At 47.1% G+C, this 25,222-nt stretch overlaps 2 protein-coding genes and 1 pseudogene across 3 annotated transcripts in view; 2 read left to right on the forward strand and 1 right to left on the reverse strand.

The window, feature by feature from the left end:
- Positions 1-6,488, forward strand: part of Atp6v1c2 (ATPase H+ transporting V1 subunit C2) — a 36,898-nt gene extending 30,410 nt beyond the window's left edge. Inside the window, exons 9-14 of one of the 2 annotated variants that reach the window (XM_052186067.1) lie at positions 67-159; positions 265-358; positions 2,730-2,867; positions 3,681-3,778; positions 5,917-6,049; positions 6,193-6,488. In XM_052186067.1, coding sequence (XP_052042027.1) covers positions 67-159; positions 265-358; positions 2,730-2,867; positions 3,681-3,778; positions 5,917-6,049; positions 6,193-6,282 — 646 coding nt within the window. In that variant the 3' untranslated portion in view covers positions 6,283-6,488. The remainder of the gene's footprint in view (positions 1-66; positions 160-264; positions 359-2,729; positions 2,868-3,680; positions 3,779-5,916; positions 6,050-6,192) is intronic. The other variant, XM_052186066.1, reaches the window with a different exon arrangement.
- A 288-nt stretch (positions 6,489-6,776) lies between these two features.
- On the reverse strand, positions 6,777-23,884 carry Pdia6 (protein disulfide isomerase family A member 6). Its single transcript, XM_052186065.1, has 13 exons — positions 23,785-23,884; positions 19,994-20,135; positions 16,160-16,217; positions 15,608-15,734; positions 13,717-13,823; positions 12,398-12,528; positions 12,050-12,164; positions 11,243-11,383; positions 10,481-10,565; positions 10,305-10,377; positions 9,892-10,050; positions 7,852-7,948; positions 6,777-7,205 (listed from the first exon to the last, which is right to left on the reverse strand). The coding sequence occupies exons 1-13, from the start codon at positions 23,816-23,818 to the stop codon at positions 7,137-7,139; spliced, it is 1,338 nt and encodes a 445-aa protein (XP_052042025.1). The 5' UTR covers positions 23,819-23,884; the 3' UTR covers positions 6,777-7,136.
- LOC127688271 (uncharacterized) lies at positions 8,927-9,026 on the forward strand (annotated as a pseudogene).
- Positions 23,885-25,222: the final 1,338 nt, after the last annotated feature.

Below are 25,222 nucleotides of genomic sequence, written 5' to 3' on the forward strand. Positions count from 1 at the left end.
TATTCAGCTCAGAGCCTGGGGGAGTGATCCTAGATCATCCAGCTAACATATGCTTCTCCCTACTAGATTGATCGCCGAGGACAACGAAGGTGGCCTCTTCACGGTGACTCTTTTCCGAAAAGTGATTGAAGATTTCAAAGTCAAAGCCAAAGAAAACAAGTAAGGGTGTGGGCCATGGGTTCTACCATGTTTGGTGTGAATCCCTGGGTAGTACCAGCCTTGTGCAGATTCTTCCCAGTTACAGCTCTAGTTGCTTTTTTAAAGGTTCATTGTCCGGGAATTTTACTATGATGAAAAAGAAATTAAAAGAGAAAGGGAGGAGATGACAAGGTTGCTGTCTGATAAGAAACAACAGTATGTGAGTACTGGGGTGCGGGAGGGGCTCTTTAGACAGCTGACGGGCACTTGCTAATGTTCTGTAGGTCAGCCTTCCTCAGTCTCACAGTTCCCATCTCCTGAGCTCATGCTGGGCGCATGTGAGTTCTGATGGCATATGTGCTGATGCAGCTCACAACCACTGGATCCCTGTCCTGGAAGAGCTTGTCCGCTCCACAGTAGCTGAGATGCTGAAGTGGACCCTGGCCAGGGGATCACCCTGGATGTGCCACAGATCAGCCAGAGCAGGGGGCACCAGGATGCAGCATCTGTGCCCAGAGTAGACAGTGCCACTGCCTCTGAGGTTACACAACCACCAGTTTCCTTATGCTGACTGTAGATTTCAGGCTGCCCCTGGCCGCTGTGCTGACCACCCCTGTGCTCTTAGGAGCCTGGATGAGACACTGTGGCCATAGACACTTCGTGGAAAGATCAGCCTCTGTCCCTGGGGCAAAACTGAGAGCTTGGTGTTGAACTGGACCCTGTAGTTCTATGACCATCAGTGCAGTGAACTGCAAAAGTGTGTTCCAGGCTCTGGTGTCCTGTGATGGCAGCACCTGGCTCAGCCCGGCACTGCCAAGGCACTTGCTGAGGTGGACGGTTTCTAGTTCCTTCTTCCCAGGCTCTGCAGAGGGAGCCTTCATTAGAGTACGTTCTAGCAGCCCTTCAGCGATAGGTGGGAGGGGTAGGTAGAGTGTCCTTGAGTCCTCAGAGGAAGCCTGTGTGTGCCCACAGCTCTAAGTATGTCCTGGGGCGAGGCAGAGCTGCTGGACTGGGGTACTTCTTCACCTGTGGCTCCATATTTGCCCCAGGCCTCCTCACACACTGGGCAGATAGCTTGAGCACATCCACGCTAACCTTGCTGAGTCCCCCAAAATTATTCTTGGATCCTCACCTGCCTGCTCTTTCCTTCTCGGACAGTAACCGCAGTTGATGGTAGTTCACAGAGTTGGGGACTTTATGTTGTTTTTCGTTTGTTTTTGAGAGAGGGTCTCATGTGCCCCGGGCTGGCCTCCAACTTGATATGTAACTGAGGATGGCTTTGAGCTTCTGATTTTCTTGCTTCCACCAACAAAGTTCTGAGATTATAGGTGTGTGCTACAGTGCTCAGTTTATGCTCTGGGGATGAACAGAGGGTACTGTATATGATAGGCAAGTGTGACACCTTCATTTTTAGGCCCATGTGGATACACACACACACACACACACACACACACACACACACACACACACGTACATACACACATACATGTCATGTGTATGTACTGAGCCTGCACCCACAGTGCTCAGATCCAAAGCCAAGTGGATCCTAACCAAGGCTCCTGAAGACCGAAGGCATGGCTGCAGCCTGGCCCCTGAGCTTTGGGGTGCAGCTCAGCTTCTTGGAGCAATGGCGTAGACATGGCACATTCTGGCAGGGGTGGCTGTCACTAACAAGAACAGAGGCCAGTGGTGCCCTTTCCTGACCTCAGCTTCCTGGGACCCCGTCCATCACAAATGCCTAGCCTTGCCCTTAGGAGGAACTTTTCCTTGATTGCTGCTCTCCTGCCTGAGTCCCTGCAGTGTCCCTGGATGGGACAGATCCTAAGGACCCCGCCTATAGGTGAAGCAGGACATTTGTTACCCACCCTGTGTGTTTCAGTGACACAAGTGAGCCTGCCTCCTGCACCTTGGGTCTTAGGTTGCTAGTTGGTGGTGTCTTTACCCATAGACCTCTGTGTCCCCAACTGCCCCAGAGAACCTGCTAGAGTTTCCATGTGTCTGGGAAACAGAGCTCCTAGAGACACTCAAAAACTGTGCTGCTGAATGGAGCTTCAGGGGTGGCCAGTGAGAAGGCCACGCACCCCACTCTGAGAAGCTCTCTCATTTGGTCTGACTGAGAGTGCATAAATCCGAGTGTCCCATGTCCTCTAGTTACTAGCCCACTGGAGGCTAGGGGCTGGCTTGCTCTGGGAACACAGGGTTGAGTTGCCCTGTGTTTTCTACTCTTTTGCAAGCAGGTGATAAAGGGTAAAGTGGCCCGGCTTGTGTGCCTTTATGTGTCCTGCATGTGATATGCTAAAATGTTATGAATGACAAGGAGGAAGCTGTTCCTGAGGGTAAATGAGCTCCCCTAGGTCAGAATAGTTTAATAATACACCCAGGAGCTGTCTTTGTCTGCTGCTGCTGGGGTCCTGACCCAAGCAGCAATAGATTGGGCTCTTTTCCCTAGTGTCCGAAACCACAGGCCTTGGCCTCCTCTGTGAACAGGGACTCCAGAGCTTGCTTGTATATCGTTCTCCAGGCTGTGAGAATTATTTGTGTTCATGATACATACTTGCTGAAAGATTAATAAATCATTTCTGTACCTTTAGCAAACTTCCTGTGTTGCTCTTAAAAAGGGATCAGCCACCTACCGTGACCACAAGGTTAAGGTAACCCCGCTAGGTAACCCTGCTAGGCCTGCTGCGGGGCAGACCGACAGAGACAGAGAGAGTGAGGGCGAGGGTGAGGTAAGCACCCCTGGGAACCCTGGGTGTTCCTGGCTCAATTCTCTCCCCAGCTGAGGCTCTTCTAAGGATCAAATCTATGCAATTGGTGTTGTTTCCTCTTGCTTGTGAAGGCTGAAACTGGAGCCTAGAATCCTGCTGTCTTAACCTTCATGGACTTTCTGGAGCTGGCTCTCTAGGCAGGGAATGGGGCTTGTCATCTGGCAGGGATGCCTGTGCCCTGGCTGAAGGTGGCTGGAGCTGGTGACTGGTGATGGGCAGGGCTCTGGCTGGAGGCTGGGTGGTTCGGTCGCTCAGCATTCCTCCCTGACTGTCCTGGCTGGGCCATCTCTGGCCTTGGCCAGCAGTTAAAAATGTCAGGTGAGGGCTGTGCCTAAGGAACACCCACATCAGACTCAACAGCAGCAACAGATAGGCCTAGCTGGGGCTTTGAGAACCCTGTCAGGTACACTTGTGGATGACGGGATTGTACTCTGAAGGCAGTACCTTCTGATGGGGTAGGCTTCTAGACTGTTCAGTGTCAGACAAGACCCTTCAGATGCCAGTGACAGACTTGAGGTCAAGAGCTGCCTAGCTTCCCACCGCTGGTCTGAGGTGGCCTCTCGCATGTGCCGGTGGCTGCCCCTGGAGCTTCCCCAGTGTCAGGCGCCTGCATGCAGTGGTCCCGAGCCTCCCTAGGTTCTTCCAATCATCTCTGCTTCTGCTGCTCCTTGGCCTTTGTTCCTGTCTCAGGGCTTGCTCTGTCTATAGCGAGTCCTTTCTAGGCATTTATCAGTCGAGTGTCCAGAGGCTCATGTAGTTTTCCCATCTCTGCAGGGACCTCTGCTGCGCTGGCTCAAGGTGAACTTCAGCGAGGCTTTTATTGCCTGGATTCACATAAAGGCCCTGAGAGTGTTTGTGGAGTCTGTGCTCAGGTGTGTGGCAGGGATTCGGGCTGGGCAGCTCTGAGTGGCAGGCCCGGGGGGGGGGGGGGGGGGAGGAAGCTTGAACGCTCTGCTCCCCTTCCCTCCTGCCCTCCTGCCCTTTGCTTTCCGTGACTGCATCTTAGCAATCCTCTCCATTCCGTCAAAAGGAATCCCAGTTGGCCATGTGTGCCCTGCTTGTCAGAACTCATTCTTTCCTACAAGACTCATCGTATGCTCTGCCTGCCTCACTTACCTGTGTGCCCACACAGAGCCTCTGTACTATTGCAGGGCCCCAGTGGTTCCTAGAAGACATTCCCGGACTGTCTTAGTTCTCCACCCTCCAAGGGTAGTCTTCGAGGTAGCTCCTCACTAAAATAGAAAAGCTACACCTGAAAAGAATGATTTTGTCTTAATTTCTGTCATTTTAAAATAAAAGAAAGACAGAGTCACTGTGGAAAATGTGGAAACCATAGGGTTAGCACAGGTGTGAATCCAAATCACCTGTCAGGGATGAAGTGTCACTCAGTGATCCACAGAGCATCAGCCTGGCAAGCATGAAGCCCAGAATTCAGTCACCAGTGTCATAGAGCAAACCAAGCATATGCTGTTTTAAGAGCAAACACATCCCAAGCAAAAACATCACTCAATGTTTTCATGGAAAGGGAATCAAATAGCAAGTGCTTTTCAAAGGCAGGCAGTGGCTGAAGAATGAATAATGACACAGGACCCTCAGTGTGCAGACTAGACCCTCAAGGGACAGTGAGCCATCTCATTTATGTTACATCCAGTGGGATGGGGACAGTATTGAGGAGCCTGCACTCAGAAGCAGCAAGATGCCCTCTAATGCTGACCTCACCAGAGGAGGCAGCTTCTCTACTGAGAAGTCTAGGGGAGTATCTGGGGTATGGCCTTGAGGACAGGCCGTGGGAGAACCTGCCAACCCTGCTAAAATCATGTCCTGGTGGGCTGATGTTCATCTGAGCTGTCACAGGAGGGTTAGCAGGTCCGATGCCACTGACAGAGAAACCAAGATCTGTAGGACTTAGGGTGAGATGGCCCCGAAGCCACATGTTGCGCTCATGCTGTAGTTGGCCAAGGCAAGATCACTTAGAGTTTCTCGTCAACAGTCAACTGAGCTGTCAGCGTACCTGGGACTTGCCTGTGTTATGATCACCTGGCTGGCCAGTGGCCATGGCTCTTGTCTTGAGCAAGGGCAGTCAGTACAAGGGGATCACTCTGGCCAACAGAAGCAGAGGCACCAGTGGCCCCTGCAGACATAGCAGGAAGGGCAGGCCTGTAATCTAGGAATACTTTGCCCACAATGAAGACTGGGACCATATGCTGGTGGTATCCAGATTCCCCCGACTCATTTCCACAGCACACGCTAGGAAATTCTGTGCTAGCTAGGAGGGAGGCACTGAGGACAGTCTTCTGGGGCACAGACTAGTACAGCCACACTAGCTAGGCTTGGAAGGAGAACCTTGGCTCACTGATGCATTCGAATGCTATTCTGGAATAATGGACACCCCAGGCACAGTGATTCTTGAGGAAATGATTGGTCAGATTTAAGTTCTTTGCTATGCACCCAAAAACTAAGCAAGAGGAATATACCTTGACAGGACTTTTGCTGTTCTGCTTTAGTGGATACAAATAACAGCTGAGTGGAGACCTGTAAAGTTCAGATCTGCTGCTTGTGCAACACACAAGTACAGGTGGCTGGGGCCATGAACTCTTGGTTCTTACCATAGCTGTGACCTGTAGAAATGGTTAGTGCAGCTCAGAGACTTAGCATCATTTTTAGCCTTTGATTACCTGGCCCTGCGATCTTTTTTTTATAGTTTTGCTTTCCCAAGTTGTGTCAATTACAACCATTTTTAATTTTTTCTTAGGATTTATCTTTATGCATGTGTGCATGAGTGTGTTGTGACACATACACAGTGCCCAAAGAGGCCAGAGGCAACTGTTTGGAGTTGGAGTTATAGGTAGTGAGCCACCTGACATGGGTGCTGGGAACTGATGAGAGCCCTGTAGGACAAGTGCCCTTAACCAGAGCCACCTCTCCATCCAGAGTTGCTCCTCTACTTTGGCCAGGCCCTCTTGGCTGGTATTTACAGGAAGCACCCAACTGGCCTGTCTTGTCTGAGCAGGTACGGACTTCCAGTGAACTTCCAGGCTGTGCTCCTGCAGCCCCATAAAAAGTCAGCCACCAAACGCCTGAGAGAGGTGCTCAACTCTGTCTTCCGGCACCTGGATGAAGTCGCGGCAGCGAGCATACTGGACGTATGTATCACGGGGACCCAGATTCACCACAAGTTGCATGGTGTCACTTTTAAGCAAGGGAATGTGTGTGGTGGCAGGGCAACTGCACAGGACAGAATGTGTGCCCAGAACCCAAGAGAGTTCCCTTTGCCATTGCTCTGCAGGCGTCTGTGGAGATTCCTGGACTGCAGCTCAGCAACCAGGACTATTTCCCCTACGTGTACTTCCACATCGACCTCAGCCTTCTTGACTAGGTGGCCAGCCTGTTTCACTGCAGCCTCAGACCTTGCCAGACAACCAAGTCCTGCAGGATTCTGACTCAGAAGATACTCACAGACATTAGTTAGAGTGTATTTATTTTTTTAAGTTACAATAAAGTGCTCAGTCCTGAGTCTTTTCTTGTCTCCTATGCTAACTTCAAACTTTCTCCAAGAGTTTTCCATGAAGTTATAGGGTTGCCTCTAACTTGGCAACCCACTAGGGTTTTTAACGGGAGATTAATAAGTACACGCTGAAGACCTGAGCCTAATAGTGAAGCAGAAGACAGACTTCGGCATAAATGCTGCTCTCGCTTGGTACCAGGTTTTCTATACAGAAACACATCCTTGCCAGGTCTGGTTTTCCATTTACAGCCATTTCTACAGGAAGGTGGAGATGTGAGCCATTAGGTCACAGTACTAGTAGTTTTCAGGCTAAACCTCAGACTCTGGTTTTATGATGTGTTACTAATTTCATACATTTATCAGCATTGTCCAAAATATCATTTTATTCTTTAATGGAAAAAGCCATTAATATTCAAACAAAGGAATCACATTTTAAAAACCCTATACATAAGAAACAGCCTCCAAGAACATTCAAGCAGCAGTCAGGAGGGAAAAATGTTTCAATAGCCCAGTTTCTTCAAAATATGCCAGAGAATACAATTCAATTCACTGCTACAATTCATAGAATTCTTCAGTGTTGTCTTGAGACGTTGAGGTTCACTGTTGGCAGTTTCCAGCCCGTGCTGCTTGGAAAGGCCAGCGGCGGATAGCTGACCGGAAGAACGCTCACTGCTGGAAAGCTGCTCGCTCCCAAGGAAGGACATTTGAAGGCTGGGCTGTGGCCCTCACAACTCATCCTTCTCCAGGTCATCAAGCTCCACATCACTGAGGTCAATGTCGTCCTCCACAGGAAGCTAGGACACAGAGTGACGGTTAGAGCCTCAGCCGACTAAAGGTTTCTACAGAAAAGCGAATTCCAGAGGAATTCCACGTTCCAGTCTGGCTCCTGCACCAATTATAACCCCACGGAAATCCAGAGATCCAACCAGCTGACTGCGCCTCACCTAAACTTTCTGTTTAAAACAGGGCTTCACCCTTTACTTCAGTCTAGTCATGGCAATCCTCCTGCCTCAGCCTTTCAAGTGGCAAATGTGCAATTATAGACATGAAACCAAGCTTTAAACTTCTTAAAAAATGTATCTGTTTGAGTGTTTTGCAAGCATGTATGTCTGTGCACCACGTGCATTCAATAACCAGGAAGGGCGAAGAGGAAGGACATCAGGCCCCACCAGGTCTGAGGGTACAGTTTTAAGCCATTATGTGGGTGCTGGGAATTGAACTCTCGTCCTATTGAAACAGTAGCCAGAGTTCTTAACTGCTGAGCCACCTCTCCAGTTGTAAACTGTGATTTTAGTAGTAGAACATTCTCTCTGTGAGAGTGAGAGCCAGCCAGGACAGTCATGCCCCAGCCAGGACAGGAGGAGCACGGCCCTGGGTCTGATGGGGACTTGGTTTCCAGAGATGCACAAACTGGGGAGAAAGCCCCTCAATGCCACTCACCTCACCATCCTTGCCATCCCAGGGCTCCCTGGGAGTGATGGTAGGGAAGGAACCACCCCCTACAGGTGCTGTGGAGCCACGCCCGAAAGACAGTTCCCTTGGGAAGAAATACCAAACACACATTTAGATATAAACAATGAATGAGCTGACCAGTCAAGAGGAAATGCATCTTTAAAGAACAGAGGGGTGTTGCCCACCACACAGACGTGGAAACATGGAGGCGCTGCCCCTTGCTGTAGTATACCTCCTGAAGAGCCTTTTCAACCACTGCTAACACCACAGTCAGGAATGATGCTTCTCAGGCCTCTCACTGATAAAGCCAGCACTACTACTAAGTTTAAACCCCAAATCCCTAAATTATGAAAATGTTTTAAAAAGATGAGAACATATTATGCAAGTTCACTCTGAGAAGAGGCTGGCTGCCCATGACCATAGTCTGCTAAGCCCACGAGCTTGAAGAGCACATCACTAGTGAGGTGAATGGTTTCAACTAACCCAGCCTGGTGCTAAGAGACGGCTGGTGCACAAAGCAGCTTAGCAGTGAGACCCAAGCGTCTATCCATAAAAAAGACTTATAGTTTGGCTACTAGAAAACCAAAAATACCATCAGTAAGAAGATAATCTGTCTAACCATCAAAAAGTACAAGGTGACAGCAAGAGAGGAAGCCATGTGGCATCAAGTATCCAGGACAAAACCATTTTTGTATGCAGAAACTCCCGATCATCAGATCCTCAGGATTGACTCACTAACTTCATTACCACTACCCAGCATGACCGGGAAAGGAGGAAGTCATTTTTCTTCTAATGGTGTGGTGACTGTAGGGAGGTAGTTGTTCTTGTTTTTTTATAGTCTTATATAGCTCAGTCTTGAACGCCTGACCCTCTGGCCTCTACTGACTGCTGGATTACAGGCACCACCATTTCAGCTCTAATTGTGTTTCTGAAAGCTCACTTGTAGAGTATTTTTGTTCGTGGTGGTATTCTGAGACTACTGTAGCCCAGGCTGATCCTACTGCCTTCATCTCCTGAGTTATCTAGACAACAGGCTAAAAGCTGTCTTTTAAAATGGGTTCTTATTGCTTCTCGGCCTTTTGGCTAAGATCAAGTGTACAATGGGTTCTTTAGTTTTACACTATTTATTTTTCTTGTAGAATAATTCTAAAAAGAAAACCAGTAAAAAAATTTGCTGGGTGGTAGTGCACGCCTTTGATCCCAGCACGCCAGAGGCCAGAGACAAGCAGACATGAGTTCCAGGACAGCCAAGGCTACACAGAGAAACCCTGTCTTAAAAACCAAAACCAAACAAAACAACAGCCTCACAGGCAATAGTGGTGCATGCCTTAAATCCCAGCACTTGGGAGGCAGAGGCAGGCAGATTTCTGAGTTCGAGGCCAGCCTGGTCTACAGAGTGAGTTCCAGGACAGCCAGGGCTACACAGAGAAACCCTGTCTTGAAAAAAAGAAAAACAAACAAACAGAAACCCAGCCTCAGTGTGGCCCCTGGTCCAGGCACACTCACAGGACAGTGTGTTTATGCACAGAGGCAGCCCTCAACTTTTATATCAAACAGGAAGTTCAGAACTCAAATATCCTTTGTGCCAGGTGTCTTCCCCATGGCCGCTGAGAAATGAACAAGGAAGAAAGCAGGGATAGGGAGACCCGATCTCTTAGGTCAGTGCCTTGTATCTGCCCAAGAATGGATGGAGTGAGTCTGAGGAAGAGGTGAACAGAGGGCAGGCTGGAGAGCTAGCTCTGCCAACTGGCTTTTGAATTAAGAACCTGTCATGTTAGCCCACAGCAGAGCGCACAGCAAGGGTGGGAATGGGTGAGACCCGGCTGCCCTGAGCACGCCTAAGACTGTGTGAGTTCCACGAGGCCGGGATGACGTGCAGTATGACAACAGCCTCACCATGCACGTGGACAGTTACCGCCGCAGGAAAGAGTACTGAGGAAAAGCTCAATTTTATAAACATCTTTCCTGGCTTACGCATAACAATGAAAACCAAAGCCCAACAGAAAAAACAGACAACTAAGAAAGTACCTGAGAAACTCATTGATGCCCTGCTCACTGAAAGAGCCTTTGAGGAGAGCAAACTTCATCTTGCGTGCATTGATGGCGGCCATGGCGGGGTACCCAAAGCCTCCGATCCCCAGTGCATTCTCCAGTTCAGACTGAGCTCCAGCTTCTGTCCACAGCCACCTGGGAGAGCAGATGGGGTTAGGGTAAGGATGCTTTTTGTACTAGACTAAAATTAACCCTCAGAAAGGAGTGTTGCACAGGGTGTGCTCAGATCCCCAGAGTGTCTGCTTATATTTTCCTTCCCGTGTCACCTGAACGCAGGTTACACTGCACACCCTGAGTCTCGAGGCTGGTAAGCAACAAGCAGATAGACAGCACTCGGGCAGTCATGAGGCCCTGCCCTGTTCTGAGGTGAGCTGGGCTTCGGAACTCACCCCCACATTTTCTTCTTGTACTTGTCAGCCAGTTTCAGAAGAACTTCCAAGTAAGAGTTTCTGCCTGCAGCTCCTGGTTTACAATAAAATATTTTGAAGGTGAAATATCATCACTTCACTTAGGTAGTGCTTTAAGCAGCTGGCAGTGACAGCAATGAGAAACAGCCCATGCTCACCAGTGTCCAGGATGTGAGGCAGTACAGCCACAACACAGAGCTGGTGCTCCTCGCATGTCTTCTTGGCTATGTCCTCGTTGATTATCTGCATGGAAGACAAGGGCAGTCGGAAAGGTGTCCAACCTAACACTCAGAGACTCCTTCCACACGATGCCGCCTAGTACAGATATGTCATCTAGAACCAGCTAGAACCAAGTGCCACTGTTCAGTCCCAAGCTACCTAGCAGTCTCTGTAATTACAGTGCCCTGACCCAGCCTGGCTTGCCACAGCTGAACATATGTCTGTGCACGGCTATTTACAGTGTGAGGCTCTTGGCTTGTCTGCTTCTCCAAAAGTCTACGAAGACGGGAATGATTTCCCCCTTTGGTGTTGCTATAAGAAATGAAAACATCTGCATAAACCCCAGGGCAGAGACAGGGCTGCCAGGTGCTCCTACAGCCCAAGTATGGCTGAATCCACTCTTACTTTTAAGCAGCTTAGGTGAGCTTTAGCTCACAGTGTAAGTATATTAGTGCCAGAAAGTTATGAAAAGCAGTCAATTAAAAAAGGAGGAAAGGGGTCAGTTACTGGGGATACATGCTGATAATGTCAGATCTTGTGGGGCAGATGCAGGAAGATTGCCGTGAACTCAAGGCTAGCCTGGGCTACACAGTCAAACTGTGTAAAAAGTGAAGAGTTCATTTGAACCAAGGGGTTTGCTGCCGCAGTAGCTGCCATCAGCTGACGGGAAGCTTCCTCACTCCTTGGGGGAAGTACTTTACCTCAAGCAGCTCTGGAGGTGGGGCATTATCAGAGAACAAATCTAGGGCCCTTGACACTATGTCAGATCTTGTCCGTCCACCATCATAGTCCACAGGAGACTCGCCTTTCTGAAATATCTTGATTGTAGGGAATCCTTTAATCTATCAAAGTACAACAATCAAAATATTTAAAATGGAAACTTGAATAAAGAAAACCAAAACCCCCCAAACCTCCCAATCTTTATGGTTTCTAAAACCACTTCATAGACATTTCACTCTCACAAAGGTATGCTGTAGCCAAGTATGGGGACATCTGTAACTCCAGTTATTTTGGAGGCTGAAGCCAGGCCTACAAAGTTGGAGGCCCCTCTCGGCAACTTACTGACATTCTCCCTTGGAAACAAGTGTGGAGTGCAGACCATAGCTCAGTGGTAGGTCACTTGCCTAGCATATGTCAGTCCTGGCTTAAATCACCAAAACTGGGGGAAGAAATCCCAGCGGGAAGCGCAGTGAAAGGTTCATTAATTGTGGCATTCGGGCAAACCATATTCAGGCTCTGGGTATTTAGTAATACAATGTGTATACTCCAGAGCAAGAGAACCAACTTTCAAGAACCTTGTGAGTGAATTTGCAAAACCTAGGGCATCAAAAGTGAGGTGAATGCTGGTGAAAGAACCCACAAGTCCTGGGTTCTAGACTCGAGGGACACCTCTTTACCTACAAAATAGTTAAATATCTCCCTGCCTACTTTGAAGGGAGGCCAGGAGCCAAGTGGCTGTTGAAAATCTCGAGTAATTCTCAAAGTAAATGAGCTGTGAACACACTCACCCCGTAGCGGCTGGCCAGAAGCTGATTCACGGTGGCGTCCACGGCTGCCAGCTTCACTTTCCCCTTTGTTTGCTCCTTTACCTCTGTGGCTGCAGCTGCCCATTCTGGCTCCAAGCTGTAGAAACAGTGACCTCATAGCATAGGTCCTTACACTGAGCTGCATAGCCTAATCCCTGTTTTATGTCACAACTCAAACACATTGTGGTAGCTTCAGCAAAGGGATGAACCTCTGCAACTATCCGAAGTATGCTGGCCAAATCTGGACCCTAGCCAGTCTCCTGGCTATATCTGGAAAGCACAGCTCTCACTGAACGAGCAAGTGTCGGACCGACCGACTACACTACTTACTTTTTGCAGTGTCCACACCACGGAGCATAAAACTCAACCATCCAAACATCTTCACTGTCAAGGACATTCTTATCAAAGGTGTCATCCGTTAGCTCTACCACGTCCTTCTTACTTGAACTATCACCTCTGCCCTGTCACAGCAACATAACAAACATGAACACCCCTCCTACTACAAGTACAGACAAAACAATTGTTTCACAAGGTGATCAAGGTTTTGATTTGTTCATCAGCAAACACATGAAAATCATTATTCAATATGATCGCACCGGAAGCTTGATAACCATCTTAAACAATTCCTGTTACATTTATGCAACATATGATCTGCACCTGCTATTTTCATGACGCTCAAGTACCCTACAGCAGGGTTGAATGCAGATTCTGACAGAGCATTCCGTGTAAACACAACTGCTTCTCATTTTCATATCTGAAGTCCCGATCATTTGAGATAACTTAACCTATTGTTTCCTCTCCCTTCCCAGGCTGTGTACATGGCAGACACTCTGCCATGAACCTATACCCTTAGACCTGAATTTTCTTCAGCCAAACCTACAGTTGCATTCACTCTGCTGTGCTGTGTCATCTGTCATCTGGCTGTCTTTGCAGGGGCAAGGCAAGAGGGTTCCCACTAGATGGTGCTGAGACTATCTCAAGCTAGTTTTTCTGGCTTCTTGAGGGGGCAGAGAGCCATTTTATAAAGAACTTCAACACTTCATTTCTAAGGCTGCTTCAGCATCAGTCAGGCCTCACGCTCTATACAAAAGCATGAAACCAGCCATCTCTACAACAGGAGTTTCTGTCTCTTCCTCTTCATCCTGCAGAAGTTCCCACATGTTTCAGACTCACTGCTACAGACACAGGGCAAGAGCTCATGCAGAGGCCATGTGAGTCCAGATTGGAACTGTGAGGGTCATGAGATCTCAGAGCCTGCTGCCCTGGGCTGGGAGCTTCTTCATCCCCTGTAGTTCCAATTCTCCATTCCAGCTCAGGGCCCAAGATACCCATCTGGGAACCTTATTAGCAGACTATGACAAGATGTTCTGGAGCTGACTAGGAATTGCCCTGTAACTGTAAGATGGTGATGAACAGGCTGGGTGGCTGATTTTCTTCTCTGAGATCTGATGAACCACTCAATATTTTTTTAATAGAAAGTTTATTGATTTATAATAACTGGACAGGAACTGTTTTTTTTCCTACAGTTTCAGAACTTGGGAGGATCAGGAATTTCAGGTCATCCAAGGCTAGCCTTGGTTACATGACACTCTCTATGTCACACACACATCCAGGCAGAAAGCAAGACACTCTGAAATATGCAGCCTTACCTGCCTTCCAGAACTGTACCCACCACTGCGCCCACCAAGACGATCCTTCACAAGCTGGCGCACAGCACTGAGGGCAGCATCTACAATGGCTTCTCCAGTTCTGCCACCTGTGGACAGCAAAGAACGGGCAGGTGAGGGCAGACAACTCAAACTGCCCTTCTGCACACGTACCTCTCTGAGGCCTGTGAAGACTCAAAACTATATATCTGTCAGAAGTAACTGGTAGCAGTTAGGTGTCCCGTGCACTCACTGCTACACATTCTAATTTCTCTAGTTTACTGTTACTAATGTGAACAAGATCCTTCTGTTCTCTGTCTGGAAAACAATATCTAATAAGAAAATGTCATGTTTACTGTATGGACACCACAGACACAGAAGAGAAGCTTAATTTCTAGTCAGGAAAATAGGAAAAAAAAAAAATCCCCAAATACATGCAAGTACTTTCCAGCTTTGAGGCCACACTGCCTCCTGCTGCCACTCAGCCCTGCTGTTTAGTGCAAAAGCAACCTTGCCAATCCACAAAACTACAGGTCCAGCCGGGTCCCAAACACCTTATCCAGGACAAGTGAGATGGCTCAGCAAGTAAAGGTATTTGGCACCAAGTCTGACAACCTGAGCTTAATTTCTGAGACCACATGGTAGAAGGTGAGAACCTGAAACTGGTCCTATGGCCTTCACGTGAGCACCGAAGTTCATATATGCCACCAATAAATACGTGCAATAAAGCAAGCTTATTTAAAAGTAAATATGGCAGAAGAATGCTCTAAGCATTCCACTTTTATCAAACAGCAGAACTATAACCAATTATCAATCCACAAAAGACAAGATGTGTACTCTGGAAGACAACGGCCATCATTTCACAGATGTTTGCAGTTTGGGCAGTTAGAAGACATGATGTACCCAAGGCTTTATCTCTAAGGATGCTGACCTCCTCCCAAGTATGGAGATTTACCAAGCAGACTGGTATCTGTTACCAGGTACGCATCTTCTATACTTTGCATATACTATTTTAATTACATTTCTGGTAGCCTGGAGCAGACTTTATCACACTGTTTACAGAAAAAGAAGCAAGGTAGAGCAGTAAGTGCTGTGTGGACCAGAGCCTGAGCAGGAGCGGGAGGGCAGTCACGGCAGTCTGCTGCCTTGAGTTTACTTCAGACTCCATAACCTTAGCCCTCCTCAGCCTGTGTTTCACTGTGATTCTCCTACTCAGCCCACAGGCACTTCTGTTCACCTAAGCAATGATTAGTCAAATTTGCTGTAAAGATTATGTTCAACACTTTCATTAGGACCATAATTTGTCCCAATTCAACAACTCTGATTGGATATTGTTTGTGTGCATGCAGTTAATGACTGATGGAGGACCTTGTATGTACTGAGCACAAGCCCACCTCAACCCCGTGATGCTTTAGAAGAGCAATGGGACTAAGACAACATTTACCCCCCAGAGTTCAGGGCCAGCACTCTCGTTTGGCTGCCTCCGTGACTCCTAACAGACATTTACAAGTTTTGCATCTCTAGAACTGGGAGAATTTGGAGTACCTATTGCCAATAGTTTATGACACTAACAACTGCATATGCACACAAGGCATAAAGATTATGGGCAAAACTGTTCATGTTTTGCCAGATCCTAGTCTTACAGTAAAGGGAGGCAAACAGATCATCAAATATTAAACAGTTGTAATGAAAAGGGCAAGGAGGTAAAAAGGTGTAGGTCTCCACTACCCTAAATAATTCAAGCACATACCCCTTTACCTACAAGCTAATGCCCAAAACGGGGGAGGGACTAAGTGCTCTAGGCCATTACAGAAAACAATGTTAAGATACTGAAGGAGCCAGGCTGTTTCAGAAGGTGATGCCTCCAGGGGAACGGAGTAGGAAGAATCCTTACCCTGGTAATCTTCTGGTTTGTTTTTGTTAGCTCCAAATATCTTGATGGTAGGAAATCCCTGGACACCATACTGACCTCCCAGGGACTGATGTTTATCTGCATCGACTGCACCGACTTTAACAACATCCTGAGGAAATACAAAAAGATTACCTCCTTTTCCTACTACTACTACTTTATCAGACTCAAACACACAGGTAAAGGACTGAGTGCAGTTGTAAGGACCACTGCAGACTTTAGCCTTGAAAACCAAGAGAGATTAAATTGTACATTGTGTGAAGGGCAAGTTTAATCAGGGGAGAAACCATGGACGACCGGACACCAAAGCCTTCAGAACCAGTATGGCTAAGATAATTACATAATTTAGCCTGGAAACAGATGGAAGAAAGCTAGACAACAAGAGCAGTAACATCTGCCCCACAGCCTTCCCCAGCATGGTATTTGGCAATACAACCAGCATACAGTACTTTATTAGGCAAATTACCTCCCCAGGGTAAACTAAACCATCTCCGAATTTAAACAGACACAGGCAAGGAGACCCTCTCAGAAACTCACTTTCAATGCAGTTGCTGCTTTCTTCCATTCTGGTGTTAACCTCTGGCAATGACCACACCTTCAGAAAGACAAAACAAAAACAAGGTGACAGTTAAACCCTTTGATCTTCAGCTCATAAAATAGCTCCCATGGTCTCCCCAGAAGGATGCCTGGGGCTGGGAGCCTGCAAGGAAGACAAGTGCGAGCCATCCAATGACTACACAGGACACTGGCTTTTCATTAACCTAATAAAAGCTCTAGTAAACCATAATCATTAAATAAACTCCATCTCTTGTCCACTACCTGGAACAGGCCGGTTAGAACACAAGGGGAAAGAAAGGCCTTTGTTCGCAGGCACTAATACTGTAAAACAACCATCAAACAGAACTCACTGTAAGTCAGGCAGGGCGGCACACCAGCCATGCAGGCATTTGAGTGGCGGAGGCTGGGGACCTCTTCAAGGCCAACATACTATATGACAGAAAACCTATTTCTATTGTCCAATAAGGCCATGGGCAACTGCTCTGTTCATTCTCACCCCCAGGGACTGATGTTTATCAGCTGTACAATGCCCACTGTATTCTCACTGCTGTACAATGCCCACTATATGCAGACAGTGTAGTTTACCGATAGGCAACATGGTGCATATTCTAAGAAAGGTTTTACTAGTCTTTTCTATCTGGGTCTCTAAAGACCCACCTTCACTTTCACAAAGGATGTCACTGGACCTATGCAGAACTGAGGACAAGCCTTCAGTATCTTCACTCTATAAATGATAATAAAATAGAGACAGCAAATGACTCGATTCCAATGCTGGCCAGACTGTGTCTACCGCCTTTCTGAATCGAGCCACTGCCCCATCATGTTCCCACAGGAACACCATGTCATGGGATTAATAATATGCTAGAGAGATCTGAACTCAGTCCCAACATTTTAAGCAAAATTATTTGTGGGTGATCCCTTAAATTGGTGCTTTGACATACTTATATGTGCTCTGCTGTTTAGGTGAGACACTTACAGTCCAGAGGTCCAGTTTTCACAAGGCTTAGGTTTCAGTTGTCTAAGAAAGGAGGACTCACACTGTTAGAGCACACAGCCCTTCAGTCAAATGTTAGGCACTACACAGACCATAGTACCACATAAAAATGAATCCATTTTTGCTAAACTATAATAGAAAATGTAGCTCTTTCTAATGTAAATGTAAACATCCTACAGTTGATGAAATTAATATTTAATGGCTGCCATGAATTAAAACTCACAGCTATTCTTATTATAAATGAACGTTACAGTTGCTGCAGACATTCTAACATCATTATGTGCACAACAACTTTAGAACTATAGTTGTTAGACTTACTGATGCCTCATGGTATCTGTTACTCTAGAAGAGAAGTGAAGTGTCCATAATGCTGGAATTTCAATCCCTGATGTAGTTCAGGCCCCAGTGTGGGCAAAGCCTTGTTTTTATGCCTAGCACTGCAAAGAGTAAAACCAAGCAAAACCACCCAAGCATGAAACCCGAGCACTTTCTGACGCCCAGTTTGGGGTTTTGTTCAATGGGTAATATCTGTGTAAATATTTCAAAATCTGAGAAACTCCAACCTCCCCCGCCCCCCGCCCCAAGCTTCCTGGAGAGGAGACATCACTTTGTACTTCCATGCATGCTCTGGCTCTCTGTTCTTTTATCTGAGTCTTATATAGTCAAGAGGTTGATGCTGAACTTCTGATCCCTTGGCCATATCCCAAGTGTTTTGTTGTTTAACTCTTTTTTAAGAAAAGGCTTTGGCATGCAGCCCTGCAACTACTCACAGTGCTCCCACCTCAGCTTCCGGAGTGCTGGAACTAATGGCATGTGCCTTGATCCTGACTCTATGCTCTGCTCAACATCCAAAGCTATGAAGGAAGCCCAGGTTCTCACTCTGATGTTAGGAATCCAAACATAAAAAGGCTGAAGTGACTGTTCTAGCTAGACATTTCTTACTTAGAATACTATGCATAAACCTGCCAACGCAATCATTACCCACCACCCCCAGAACCTGCCTTCAAAATCACACCATCAGGTAACGCTTCACAGGGAAACTGCACTGTAGCACTCAAAAACAAATCAACTATCCACAACACAAGAGGTAAGAAGCTGAATGTGAAAAACATCTCACAGAGCCAGTTATTAACAGCTTGTACAAGTAGTTATTTGCCCGTACTAATGCAGATGGACTAACCACAGAAACCAGCAACTGGGAATAAAAGCATAAGGACCTTTATAAGATAGTCAAAGCATTAAAAAGAGCCAGACTCAGCCGGGCGGTGGTGACGCACGCCTGTAGTCCCAGCACTCTGGGAGGCAGAGGCAGGTGGATTTCTGAGTTCAAGGTCAGCCTGGTCTATAGTGAGTTCCAGGACAGCCAGGGCTATACAGAGAAACCCTGTCTCAGAAAAAAAAAAACCAAATCCAAAAAATAAAATAAAAAATAAAAAACAAACACCCAACCCAACCAAACCAAACCAAAAGGGCCAGACTCGCACTGGCATGAATGTTTGACACCACAACTCCACTTTCTACACTGGCCCTTAAATAATCTGTTGAGAAGCAGTGCTAAGTTTCTAGAGCTATTTCAGAATCCACCAAAGAACCTTCATCAGGCACACCCCAAAATACACTCACTCAGGACTTCAGAATTTGATGGTAAGACTTTCATGTGAGCCCAAGTCATGTAGCACACGTCTGTGATGCCAGCAATTTGGGAGGTTGAGGGAAAGGAACAAGTTCGAGGCTTCCCTGAGACTTGGAAGTAAGTGAGTTCAAGGCCAGTAAGAACCTGCCTTAAAATTAAACCAAATTCATGTCATATCCTGTGGTGGTGCAAATGAGATACCCCTGCCCTAGTTTCAGACACTAAAATACTCAGTCTCCAGTGGGTGGTTATTTGGACCTGCTTTGGAGGTGCCTTGAGGGTGTTTATCACTGGGGCAGGCTTTGCAAGTTTAGACTCATACTATTTCTCTCTGCTGCTCTAGTATCATGCCTTTTGACTGCTGCCTCTAACCCTCAGAAGCTGTAAGTCTCCATAAATTCCTTTTTTTTAAAAGCTGCGTGGTCATGGTGTTTTTACCACAGCAATAAAAAAGTAACTAAGAATATCCCTTTCCAGAGCTTATAAGATGCTGTTCACATTTGAGAGTATAGCCCCGTGTGTTAGCTCATGGTTTGTAAACTAACTTCTCTCAGGGTCTCACAGTCTACTGCTTTACAACTATAGTCCTGACATATTTCACATACTTTGCATTCATCATTAAATGCTTTAGCTAGTAAATACTGCAACACTGTTTACTGTATATGGAAACACAGTATGTTTTCAGACTGTGTATGAATGAAAGCTCCAGGTCACCTTCCACCACGTGGGTCCTGAGGATTAAACTCAGGCCACCAAGCACAATAGCACTTTATCCACTCAGACACCTTGCCAGACCACCCCACAACTGACTCAGTCTCCATGACTTTCAAGAGACTTGACATGTGCAGGTCACTCTCCAATTCTCTATTTCTACAACTATTTGGATATAGTGGTACAGTTCTGTAATCTTGGTATTTCTCAGTAACACGTAAGATCTAGGCCAGTCTGGGCCATAGTGGAGTTCCAGACCAACCAAGAGCACATTGGACTCCTGTACTCATGTGCAGGCCTGGTGGTGCACACCTTTAATTCTAGCACTCTGGAGATAGAGGCAGGCAGATCTCAGCAAGTTCAAGGCCAGCCTGGTCTACAGAGTGAGTTCCAGGTTAGCCACAGCTAGTGATCCTGTCTTAAAAAAACAAAATAAATAAGTCTTTAAAAAATATAACTATTTTATAATACTTACCACGGTGCATAAAATTCTACAAGCCACAGACTATCACTCTGAATAACTTCTCTGTTGAAATTTGATGGTGTTAACTCGATGACATCATCACTAGAGGAATACAGACCGCTGACGGCTAGAAAGAAGGAACAGCTCACCAGACCTGGACAGATGACAAAAACACAGCAATGACAGCACAGTCCACAGCACGAGGACCTTCCCCAACCAAAGCCCTTATAGAAGAGGATGGCAGGGCCTGCCTCCCATTCTTTCTTTCTTCCTGTTACAGTGCCGAGCATGAAGGGCATGGAACTCAAAACTGTGACAGTTGCTGCTTCTAATTCCAAGTGAAATCACTTGAGTCTTCACAGCTAGCTAGACTGTAGGAATCATCCTCAGTTTCTCAAATAAACAAACACAAGAAGAAAAGGCCCATGTATATGCAATGTAAATAGATCAAGTGGCAGAGGAGCTCTCTAACTCCGGTTTCCAAGTTGTTGATTCAGTATGTCTTGGCATAAATAGATACATTATTTAAGAACATTGTATCTGATAGAATCCAGTTTTGTTGTTTTTAAGAGTTATTTATTTTTATATATTTGAATACATTTTCTCTGTCTTCAGACACACCAGAAGAGGACATCAGATCCCATAACAGATGGCTGTGAGCCACCATGTGGTTGCTGGGAATTGAACTCAGAAACCCTGGAAGATCAGTCAGTGCTCTTAACCACTGAGCCATCTCTCCAACCCCATGTTTTTTTTTTTTTTTTTTTTTAAAGATGTGAAAGCAGATGTGATGGCTCAGTGAATAAGAACACTTGCTACCCAAGCATAAACATCCATGTATTCTTAGTGTCCACATAAGGAGCTGAGCACGGTTTTATATGTCTGTAACTCCACTGTGGAGGAGGAAAGGGGCAGAGGTAGGAGGGTCCTGAACACATGCTGGCCAGCTGAAAGGTGAGCTTTTAGTCCAGTTACAGACCCTCTCTCAAGGGAGTAAGGTAGAAAGAAGAAGACACTCAACATGCCCCTTTGGTCTCTGCAGGTTCAGGCATGGTGTATACACCTCTACACTCAAGAGAGTGTGCCACATATGCCCACATCACATACAAATACAAAGATATAACTGAAGGAAACTATGGAGAAAGGGGAATGGGACCAGAGAGAGAGAGAACAAAAATGGGCAATGTGTTGTGTGTAGTGAGTATAGTCAAAGTATATTACATACATGTATGAAAATGTCACAAGCTATCTACTCTTCTGTACAGTGAGTATGTGCTAATATAAATGTCTAAGAAGTACACTGCATTTGAATTTAACAGCTAACATACAACCAGAAGGCAGAGCAGGGAAGGCTGAAGCTGCTACTGCATTTAACGACAAAGTTGTCTGTGAGCACCTGGGCTACTGTGACAGTGAAAATAACCAGCAGCAGAGGGCAGAGGGTTGGACAAGTGGAGGGAATAAGTCTAGAGAACACAGACAACTGTCTAAATGAGTTTTATTGTAAAGAACTGGAAAGAACAAGAGCCGTGCCAGGTGAAGGGAGGCATTTCTGTAGAGACTCGAGTGGTCTGGGTGGATATGCATGTATTGTATGTATGCATGCATGAACAGTGGGAGAGGCCGAGGGCACTGAGGATCAGAACAAGATGCCCTGAGTCAGGACCTCTGCAGGGCTTCCACTATTTCACTAAGCGGGACAGGATGAGTATGTTTAGATGCTGGCTCGGCCAGTGGGACCTTCCCTCAAACTATTACCCCTATGAAAGCCATCAGCCACATGTGGTTACCCCAAACTGAAAGCTTCTCCAAAGGTAAGAAAGCATATTGGTTCCAAAGACTTGAAGAAAAACAGAAACAAATGTCTATTAATATTTTTATACTGATTATGTGCTGAAATCATGATGGGTAAAATACACGAGTGTGGCTTAAAGACAAGATGTGTGCTGACAAGCTAGTACGGAGACTAACTCACACTGGGTCAAAGCCACAAATGGACAGCTAGCTCATCATTAGGGGGATAGAACCCAATGGGGTTGCCATCATAAATGCAGTTCATTATATAAACTTCATTCAAAGCACTGTTACCTCTTCTGCTTTGCCTTTTTATTCGTGTCTCCTAGAAAACTTGGGATATTACACACACAGTTTGCATTGTATTTCTATTGGATGGTGATGCTCGGTGAAGGGAATGATAGAGCTTGCCTCCAGAGTGCTGGCATTAAAGACACATGCTACTATGCCTGGTAAGTTTATCTTGTTTATGAACTTGTTATGAATTCATAACAATCGCTCGATACACTGAGCCTTGTGAAAATCCAAAGGTGGAAAAAAAATCTGAAGTTATGGACATGTTTCAGGTAACATGACATTATGGACTATCACTGTCTCCCACGTAACCTTGTTGCAATCTACTTCTGACTGATGGCCATTCTAACTTTTAAGGCGTTTAGGTCTTAGGCCTTTGATAGGGTATTTTTTTATTGGGTAGCCAACTGTTAAGGGAAGCTCTCAGGGAACTAGACAAAGTATAAAGACAAAAGTCTTACCACAATGTCTATGAAAACAAATCATCCAAGAAATAGAAATGTCTTCCTGAGGCACAGAGCCTCCATCTCTGGATGCCTGCTGCCCTAATGGCCAAGAGAAGCGGAACCACCCAATTCTGCCTCAGTCTACCAACTGATGGCTCTGAGATGATCCAACAGGGTTAGGAAGAATCACACTGCTCCCTGCACTTGCTCTCCAAGCAACAACCCCACTCCCACCCCGACCCCTGGGGGGGCGGGTGGTTTACTATGGCTGAATAGGTCAATGCTGACCCAGCAAATCCTGCTTCTAAAATTCACGTGGCCACTCTACACAGTGATAATGAGCACCGCGGGGGGGTGGGGGGTGGGGGGTGGGGGTGGGTTGGCGGGGCAGGGAAGAACTCCCGGGGTCCACAATCTAAGCGTGCAGATGGTTTTGCCATCTGTGGCTTCCCATTCAATCTCTGTAGCAGTTCAGGGTGTTATAAATTCACACCAGTAACATTTCTGCCTGGCACCCGCCAGCAGCAGGGTGGCCAAAAAAGGCTGACTACCTTATTAAAATAATGAGTTAATTGATAGAATCACTTTTCCATAGCCACTCATTGGAAAACTAAAGATTAAATCTTTCCCTCTCATCTACTCTCAACAGTAACCCAGAAAGTAGTATTTTTCTTGCTTGCTCTCCTCTTTAAGTATGTTCTATAGCTCACGGGATGATCACGGTTGAAAAAAACTGGCAGAGGGGTGAGAAATATGCTTCGGGTCTCAACTCCTAAATGGAGGGAGAGCGAGTGCAGGGACCCACCTCCCTCTCCTACTTTCTAGCCAGGATCGGTTGAGTAAACTAATGCCAGAAACTACAGGCCAGCCGGGAAATGAGGGACCCTCAAATTCGCCCACCGAGTGGCTAAACATCACTCCCGGACACCTGGGTGGACGTTCAGTGGCATTTTAAGTGCTCAGGAGTTGTGAGGCCTTCCTCAGAGGGTACTGCCCACTTCTAAGACACCTTCGGGACCGGCCTCTGCTCTCTGCCTATAAAAGTGAAGGCTGAGCTGGACGGGACGAGGACGCACTCGAGGGGAGCAGAGGCTGCAAGTCTCCGACTCCCCGGGGCCTCCGGTAGAGGGCCCGACCTGGCCTCTCCCACCCAGCATGCCGCCAAGTCCCAGGCAGGCCCGGCATCCCGCTCCTCCACTCGGGCCTGCTTCGCGGCCCGGGCCCCTCAGGCCGCCTCCGCCCGGCTTCCCACCGCAGGCCCGCGCTTACCGAGAACCAGGCGAGCCATGCCGATCACCCGCATTCCGTCCGCGCCACCGCTGCCTCAGCTCTGCCGCGCCCACGTCCCGCCCTCGGCTTCTAGCGGGCGGTGCGCCGGCGCGCGGAGGCGGGCCGGAAGGGCTCGCCACGCCGTGGCCGCCGTTCATTGGTCTCTGTGGACTTCGCTCATGTGCATGGCCAATTGAAAGCAGCCGGGTAGAGGTTACCGGTTTGGTTTTTTTTTTTCCGTGGGGGCGGGGGCGAGCGGTGTAGCGGAGTGGGGCGGGGCAAGGCGAGGATGGGCGGGGAATGAAGGGGCGGGGTCAGAGAACCTCTGTCCCTGTCCCTGCGTAGTACCCCTTGTTCTCCTAATTTTTTTCTGGGTTAACTGATAAAACCCCAGGGCTAAGGGGTCTTATTTTCTTCCAGGCCCCCATTTTCTTTCATCTTTGCTTCTCTCGTGGCGGCTTCCAGCTCTCCTTGACCTGTCTCTTTATGTTGGGAGGATAGTCCTAGGTATTCAGTGTGTTTGAGACCGTATTTATTCTTTTGTACGCAGGCTCAGTATTCAGTGAAAACCATGTGCCAAACTTATTCTGTATATAGCATCATTCCAAACTTCTTTATTATTTTAAATTGACTGCAAAGCCTTGTTCACACATGTGACCCCTAGACCCTCAGAGTTAAAACTGCAGGGTTCACTGTTCTTGGCTCTGGGGGTGAGAACTAAAATATTTTGCTTTGCAATATGTGCAAAGGTGTTTAAGGTTAACAGAGTAAGACACAATTGAAGAATAATGGGGCAGGGGATGCCTCTCTGTTGGTGTGAGTGCTTGGCTAACATGCCTGAAGGCCTGGCTTGGAGCCCTGGACCACAGAAGCATGACATGGCGGCTAGTTTTATGGCAACTTGACTCAAGTTAGAGGAAACCTCACAAAAAAAACAAAACAAAACAAAACAAACAAAACAAAAAAACGCCATCACCAACTCTTCTATAAGATCCAACAGTAGGGCATTTTCTCAATTAGTGAATTAGTGATTGAAAGGGGAGGGCCCAGCCCATTGTGGGTGGTGCCATCCCTGGACTGGTGGTCCTGGGTTCTATAAGAAAGCAGGCTGAGTAAGCCATGAGGAGCAGGCCAGTGAGCTGCATCTCTGCATGGCCTCCATCAGCTCCTGCCTCCAGGTTCCTGCCCTGTTTGCCTTCCTGCCCTGACTTACTTTCTTGAATAATAAACATGGAAGCATAAACCCTTTCTTCCCCAAGTTGCTTTGGTCATGGTGTTTCATCATAGCTATAGCAGCCCTAACTAAGACACTAACACACATGTAGTGCCAGCGCTAAAAAGGAAACAAGAGAATTAGGAGTTCAAGGCCAGGGCTGGAGAGACTGCTCAGCAGTTAAGAGCACTGACTACACTTCCAAAGGTCCTGCGTTCAAATCCC

This window comes from Apodemus sylvaticus, chromosome 6, assembly GCF_947179515.1.
Source record: "Apodemus sylvaticus chromosome 6, mApoSyl1.1, whole genome shotgun sequence".
NCBI classification, from domain to species: Eukaryota; Metazoa; Chordata; class Mammalia; order Rodentia; family Muridae; genus Apodemus; species Apodemus sylvaticus.

Excerpts from the sequence above, each read along its gene's own strand:
- Pdia6 (XM_052186065.1), bottom strand. The coding sequence starts at position 23,818 with ATGCGGGTGATCGGCATGGCTCGCCTGGTTCTCG. Across the intron at positions 20,136-23,784 it reads CATGGCTCGCCTGGTTCTCG|GTCTGGTGAGCTGTTCCTTC; the intron begins GTAAGCGCGGGC and ends TCATCTGTCCAG. Across the intron at positions 12,165-12,397 it reads TGGTGTGGACACTGCAAAAA|CTTGGAGCCAGAATGGGCAG; the intron begins GTAAGTAGTGTA and ends CTGTTTCTACAG.